This window comes from Dicentrarchus labrax, unplaced genomic scaffold (assembly GCF_905237075.1).
Source record: "Dicentrarchus labrax unplaced genomic scaffold, dlabrax2021, whole genome shotgun sequence".
In the NCBI taxonomy this organism is placed as follows: domain Eukaryota; kingdom Metazoa; phylum Chordata; class Actinopteri; family Moronidae; genus Dicentrarchus; species Dicentrarchus labrax.
Genome location: NW_026136710.1, coordinates 21,880,507 through 21,887,433, shown reverse-complemented (window position 1 = coordinate 21,887,433; position 6,927 = coordinate 21,880,507). Strand labels below are relative to the sequence as shown.

Genomic DNA, 6,927 nt, shown 5'->3' with positions numbered 1-6,927 from the left:
GACTGCAATCAGGTTCATTAAAAAGAGCTAGAACTTACTGCATGATTTTTACTGTAGTTGATTTTTATTTAGTGATTTTTGTTTACATTTTCTTTAACTGTATTTCTATTTACAGATATTGTTTTGATAACAATTCCAGTTCTGCACTTTTGGACACCTTCATACAGTTTAATAATTAGTGTCATGGACATAAAATAGCTGTTGGACAATGCAGAATGAAAAAAGTGTGGATGCTCCCTATTTCAAAATACAATGAATAGAGATTATATTAATGTGTACAAGTGCAAATGTGGTCAAATAGTCACATCTCATTCATATACAGTATATCTCCCTTTTGTGAATTTACATTAAAAAAGATTTACATAAAAAAAATCTTGTTGGATGTGCTACACTGTTTAAAATCGAAACTGGAGTACAGACATCAAAAGTTTTGTTCTTCACCTTACTACTGATTTACTCATAGTCTTTGTTGTTTCTGAAACTGTTGTTTCGTTTATCAAGTGTCAGGGCAAGGACCATCTTGTGATTTGACCTAAATATTATAAAGACAGAAGATATTCAGTTACAAATGTATGAAACACAGAAAAAGCAGCAAATCTGGACACAAACCTCAAACTGTTTGGTGCTTTTACTGGAAAAACAGTTTTTGCATTAAACATGGCTGCTTGTACAAACAGTTCATTTTCTACATAACTGTTCTGCTTCAGAGGATCTGAAGGCAGTTTCCATCAGACATCAGGCCTCAGGTTGGAGTCGGAGGCAGTGGAGTAGTCTGGGTTGTTGGCGTAGTTTAGTCCGGCAGCAGCCAGTATGGCCTGAAACAGAATGACCCTCTGCAGCAGGTCAGACATGAAGGAGAAGTTGTAAACCTGCTGCTCTGCTGTTACCCTGTCCTTCATCTGCTGCAGAGTCTGCTCTGCCTCTTTATACATTGCTTCACTGAAGTGCTGCCCTCCATTTGCTGCCACCATGTCATCAATCTTATTGATCAGCTCAGCCACTTGAGTTCTGTCACACCTAATCTTGTTGTTAAAGACGTGGTACCGGTTACCGCACCTGTTGATCACCTCTCGAAGTTTTGGATGGCCTGTTTGCACATACTCCCGAATGCTTCTGCCCTTCAGCTCATCTCCACGTGTGAACAGTACGATCATGTACTTAGAAGCCTCGGGTCCAAAGATTTTCTCCAGGGCTTCGACGCAGTTTTCTTCTTCTTTGGTGAACCTGCCGATCTGGATTACCAGCAGGAAGGCGTGAGGGCCGGGAGAGGACACCTGGATGCATTTTGCTATCTCTGTCCTTATGCTCTCTGCACTTCTAGTCGTATCCAAAATCCCGGGCGTATCAACCACGTCGATCATTCTGCGACAGTTGACTTGTTCTTTCTCGCAGGTCACTGTCACAGAGTGCGCACTCGCTAAAGACGTAAATACCTTTTTACCGACGATGGTGTTACCGGCCGCACTCTTCCCAACTCCAGTCTTCCCAATCATCACAATTCTCAATGAAGGACCTGTGAAAAAATGTTAAAACAAAACATTGACATAATTAGTACAAGTGTTGACTGCAATATGCTGAAAAGGTTCCAACTTCACCTTCAGGAATTGAGCAGCGGTTCCCCATCTCTCTGTGTCTTTGACTTAGTGTAGTACAAACTGAACACTATCGTTTTTGTGTGAGGCAGTTCTCAGCACTCCGCCCACAGGGTGGATCACATGCAACAGTGTGTGTATATCAGTGTGAGTCAGTCAGACAGACTTCAAAGCTGATCCGGAGACTCCAGTGAAACCTACCTGCTGTCTGTTCTCTACTAAGCAGCTAGAATGTCTGATAAACCTCGTAAGTGCTCATTTTTTCCTTTTTTCCTTCTTTTTTTCAACAAAGTTTTTCTTTACTCAAATCGAGGGTCAAAGCATTGAGAGTGTATACTGGGTATACTGTGTGGTATATTTTGAAGCCCATTTTGGGCAAATTGTGATTTATGAGCTTGGGCTATATAAATAAAAATAACTAGATTTTACACTAATAACAACTTATTAAAAAAACTATGCCCAAACTTGCCAACACTAATACATAAAGATTTGCTGGAACTTTCATTTTATCCTGACAGTAGAACATGAGGCCGATAATTTGTGAAAGGTTCAGGTTCTTCTGGCTCCTCCTACTGCTCTTAATGACATTTGAAGGAATCTAGTGGGCCTGAATTCCCAGGTTGTCAAATACCACATGGGAATGAAACTCAGCAATCCACTATCTTCAAATCTCAAACCCATTGTTTTTATCTTTCTTGGCTCTGATTGGTTATTTTCATTCAGGCCCTGGTGTGGATTTTTGCAAATGTCATTAGGAGCACGAGGACGAGCCAGAGGAACCTGTTATTTTCGTAGGATACTACTGCATTTTATTCTTCCTACAGATATTTTTTCTGCCTTGTACTGTCAACTTTGTCCTGGTTAAAACTTGCCTTAAAAAAATTATACATAATTTTTATTTAAATAACAGTCATATTATTCATATTTTATTGTATATTTTTAGCTATATTTCACTATTTTTATTATTATGCATCAAAACAACAAGATAAATTCCTTCTATGTAAAAACCTACTTAACAAGAAACCTGATTCTGATTCTGATTCATATAGCACCTGAGCAGTTAACAGTCGCTCTGCTTGGAAAGAGAGCTGAGTTAAGGAACATCATTGGAAACATGATCCTTGGTAGTAATGCTTTCAACACAGAGTCAAACATCCTCGTCGTGGGAGAGACCAGCTCATTCAAAATCATAAACACTCCTGATTTCTTTGATGAAGAAAGTCTCCTCCCGGACCAGCACATTATTGACTTAATGGCACTGTCTCATCCTGGCCCCGATCTGTTCATACTGACAATAGATCCAGAAAACACCCAAGAGGTAGATGTTGTGGCTCAGATCAGCAAACTTGAGCATACGTTTGGAGAAAAAATCACAGAACACTTGGTTGTTACGTTACCAGACATGGAAAGCTTCCACTCACTCGGCCATCTGAAGGAAATCTTCAACATCTGGTTGGCACCCGATGAAAGTATGGCCAGTGAATGTAGGAAGTGGTGTTCTGACCGTGACCCTTTCCTGTATGACTACAAAAACTACAGTCAAGATGTTGTGACTAAAAGGAAGACAGCCTTAGAGAAGATCCTAGAGAAGCAAAGGTAGAAACTTCTTTACTATGTAACATTTCTGACCATTAACATAACATATAGACAGCAAGTCCCACCCTATTTATGGCTAGCTTGTGTTTTTCAGGGCTTTTTTCACCAGACTTTCTGAAGAGCTGAAATGTCCCTGTAGTTTATAATTAGTATTGTAACAGGCCTCATATATCACACAGTTGATCAACTGGAAAGAACAGAAAACGTTTCATTTTTCTATAGGGGCGTATTGTCAGACAATTATAATGACAGTATGAGTTGTCAGTAGCAAAAACAATCACTTTTAATGGTTTTTATTTTGACCAGCCCCAAAGCAGGATGGGACTTCCCTATAGCTGTCATCGTGTGATACACTAATTATGACAACTATTTCAGGTGTGGTGGTGATCCTCTGTGCCACCATGGGAGAGCAGGTAAGTCTGGTTTTATTTTATTTTTGCATTTCATTATTTTTTATCTTGCGAAGACATCCGCAGGAAAAAAAATACCAAGTGTCTTAAACTGGCTAAATCTGGTCCAGCTGTTCTCAGTGGGCATTGGGTTGGTTTTGCCTTGTCACTGCTTCTGTTCATGGACAAAATTTACAGGCATAGCCAGGGGTTGGACGGTGTATAATATGGTGTTTTTACCAAATGTTAAAATATTGGCTACATGTTTTTATAACCGGAAAAAGAAAGAATCAATTTAGGCCTACAACAATAATAAATAAAAAAAAAAGTCAAAGCCACAGGGAGCTGAAGCTCCGGAGCTGCACTTTGCTTATCCCTGGTGTTATTTCTTTTTTATTATTATTTTACATTTAATTAACCAGGTAAAGTAGCTCGTCTGTTGGATTGGACCACACGGGCCAGCCTTCACTCCCATTGACAGGTACCATGGTAATCAGATAATCAGAGTTATTCACAATACCTGTCAAGGATCATAATGTTTAGCTGATTGGTGTACATTATGTACACAATACATATCAAAAATAGATATAAAAGCAAGTTCAGTGGGAGCGGCAGACAGCCAAAGGAGGTACAGACTTTCAGGGGGTCCAAAGTAATGAATTTGTTAGAACGTATGGTTACTGTTGGGAATGCTGAGTAGAGAACGGAGATGTGGAGGGGTTTGGCTAATGATAGTTTTATAAATGAACTGATACTAGTGCATCTGAAAGACTGGTGTGGAATGTTGCCCAGTTTACTAGAGAGTACAAGTTACAGTGACGAGAACTGAAAGGGGCACCTGTGACAAAGCAGATGGCAGTATTGTAAATTACATCCAGTTTGTTGAGCAAGTGATTTGAGGTTAGTTCAGGAGTTGCAGGGAAGACAGGGTGGTGTTCAGGGAGGGGCTAGATGTATACAAGATGGTGTCGTCAGCATATAGGTGGATTTGAGAATGGCCAGTAGCATGAGTAACATTATTTATGTATATTGTGAAGAGGGTTGGACCTAGAATAGACCCCTGAGGGCCATCCATGGACAGGGATAGTTGGTCTGACATGAGACCCTCATCTCTCTCAGATTGTACACGACTAAAGAGGTAGCTGCTGAATCATGTCAGACTTTCCTATCTGAGGCAAATGTCTCTGTGGACCATCACATTCTGCTTAACAGACTGCTTTCAGAGTCAAAAGCCTTTGCCAGGTCAATAGACAAGGCCACACAGTATTCCTTTCTTTCAAGATATATGATGAAAGATTGCCAGCGTTCCCTTCAAAAACTTTACTGTCAGATTTTATGTTTGGTATTTTGATAAATTTATTCAGTCAAAAATTTTTTTAAAAATGTGCTCTAATTGTATCCTCAAGGTAACATTGCCAATGGAGTACCAAACATATTTAACATCATTCTACTAGGACTAACTGGGACTGGAAAGAGTGCATCTGCAAACACCATCCTGACTGCTGGAGACTGCGATCTGCATTCAGGACAACTTTTTAAGTCTGAGCCAAGCTCTATGCCGGTCACCACCCAGTGTGAGGTCAAAATAACGATGAAGCCATTTGGGGCTCCAGTGAGATTGGTCGACACTCCAGACTTCTTTAACGACCAACTTGAACACTCCCAGGCACATGTGGAGGAGTGTAAGATGTACTGTCAGCCAGGGCACTGTGTGGTGTTACTCGTACTACAGCTCAGCCGGTTTACAGATGCTGAGGTAGGAATATTAGAAAAGCTGGAGGACAAGCTTGGCTGGAAGATCAGAGAAAGCACAATCGTACTGCTGACCCACGGAGAGGACCTGGAAGGAAGTCTGGAGGAATTCATTGACGCACGTGCTCCTCTTAAAAACATTGTTGAATCGTGCAGCAATCGTTATCATCTATTTCGCAACACCTCTGACAATAAAAAGCAAGTCTTTGAGCTCATCAAGAAAATTCCAAATTATAACACAAGGTTCCCAAAATTAACAGACAAAACATTCATTTCAGAGTGCTTTGTATGTTAGCTTGGCTGTATTTTGCATTATCAGACCAATGATCAGAGCAAGCCTATACCTGGTCATCATGGAGCTTATTGCATTGCATTACTTCTCCTACTCCTGTGTAACTTGTAAATGTACATTTTGTCAGTGATTCAAATAGGTCTGATATTGTGCCCATTGATGGCTGGTAATGCTGGAAAACAGTTGACCACACAGAGCATTGTAAGTTAGATTGAGAAAGGGGATGTCACCTTCCTAACTAGCTGTTTATTTTTATGAAAAATATTGATAAACAAATTAATTTAGCCATTTAAAGTGACAGATTCTAACTAGAGACAAAAAATCTACTCCATGTTCATCATAAACATCTGAAAATATAAATGACTCAAAAAAATCGGTAGAGAAATGTAAACATTATATTGCTTTTAATCCAAAAAAACTGCAGCTCCCTGATTTACTTGTATTTGTTTACATCCTATTCTTTCCTTTGTCTAGTATGGTGGTGACGCTGATGTATCCCAGCAACAGGTCGATGCGGCCAATGCAGCGTCTATGTAAATATTTCTATGGTGTTTAATAGCGAGCTGTCTTCTTCTTCACTGCTTTGAGGGCGCATTGAAACTTTTTTGTACTTTACCACCACCAATTGTCGATGTGCAAAATAACATAAAATTATCAGTGTTTGTGTTTTTCATTATGTACACAATAAAACCGAAATTGCTCCAACGCACGAATAATAGTCAAAAATGCCACAAGTAACCTGTAGTACATCCATGGGATATGGTGCTGAGGAGAAACTTAGGTGTGGTGTGACGTTTACGTTATTTCATTTTTGTTTTTCTGAAGTGCACATCAAGATTATTCAAAGGGCTCAACAATAAAGTTAACTATAAAATATCCTTTACGTGTTTTGAACCCTAAGAAAGCAACACAATAGAAATCATTTCTAATATGTAGAGATATGTAACTGTGGCACAGAGCTGGTGAGATAGCTTCCTCCATTTTGGACTTTCAGTTCAAAGGTCAGCATTGTCAAGTAAATACATACTGTATGACATAAATTGTTTGCGTGACTTCTGTTTATTACAGTTTGTGTTGAATAAATATTTGTTTATATGTGTGAACATCAGAGTTTTGTCTTTTCTGTTATTGATCACTAACAGCCACTTTGGTGAGTTCAATGATGAAGTTAATGTACTTCCTGTGTCACGGTGTCAGACAATCTTATTGTATGTATCCTTAAATACTGAAATAAAACAATTGAAGGGGAGAAGACAAATGTAAAATACTTTGTGTCCAGAGAAATTCATAGGCTGAGCTTTCAGGA

General features: G+C 39.3%; 2 protein-coding genes across 3 annotated transcripts; one reads left to right on the top strand and one right to left on the bottom strand.

Annotated features, from left to right (window-relative positions):
* Positions 1 to 42: 42 nt before the first annotated feature.
* LOC127370999 (GTPase IMAP family member 7) lies at positions 43 to 1,653 on the bottom strand. The gene is made up of 2 exons (XM_051413556.1): positions 1,596 to 1,653; positions 43 to 1,513 (listed from the first exon to the last, which is right to left on the bottom strand). The coding sequence occupies exons 1-2, from the start codon at positions 1,621 to 1,623 to the stop codon at positions 729 to 731; spliced, it is 813 nt and encodes a 270-aa protein (XP_051269516.1). The 5' UTR covers positions 1,624 to 1,653; the 3' UTR covers positions 43 to 728.
* Positions 1,654 to 1,760: 107 nt separating this feature from the next.
* LOC127370986 (GTPase IMAP family member 8) lies at positions 1,761 to 6,724 on the top strand. Of its 2 annotated transcripts, none has more exons than XM_051413541.1 (4): positions 1,761 to 1,839; positions 2,642 to 3,188; positions 3,564 to 3,601; positions 5,032 to 6,724. In XM_051413541.1, exons 1-4 carry the CDS (start codon positions 1,824 to 1,826, stop codon positions 5,622 to 5,624), a joined length of 1,194 nt encoding a protein of 397 aa, XP_051269501.1. In that variant the 5' UTR covers positions 1,761 to 1,823; the 3' UTR covers positions 5,625 to 6,724. The 2 variants fall into 2 exon arrangements, with proteins under 2 accessions (XP_051269501.1, XP_051269500.1); XM_051413540.1 differs by having other exon boundaries at positions 4,984 to 6,724.
* The last annotated feature ends 203 nt before the right edge of the window (positions 6,725 to 6,927 follow it).

Excerpts from the sequence above, each read along its gene's own strand:
- LOC127370999 (XM_051413556.1), bottom strand. The coding sequence starts at position 1,623 with ATGGGGAACCGCTGCTCAATTCCTGAAG. Across the intron at positions 1,514-1,595 it reads CCGCTGCTCAATTCCTGAAG|GTCCTTCATTGAGAATTGTG; the intron begins GTGAAGTTGGAA and ends ATTTTTTCACAG.
- LOC127370986 (XM_051413540.1), top strand. Across the intron at positions 3,189-3,563 it reads AAGATCCTAGAGAAGCAAAG|GTGTGGTGGTGATCCTCTGT; the intron begins GTAGAAACTTCT and ends CAACTATTTCAG. Across the intron at positions 3,602-4,983 it reads GTGCCACCATGGGAGAGCAG|GTAACATTGCCAATGGAGTA; the intron begins GTAAGTCTGGTT and ends TGTATCCTCAAG.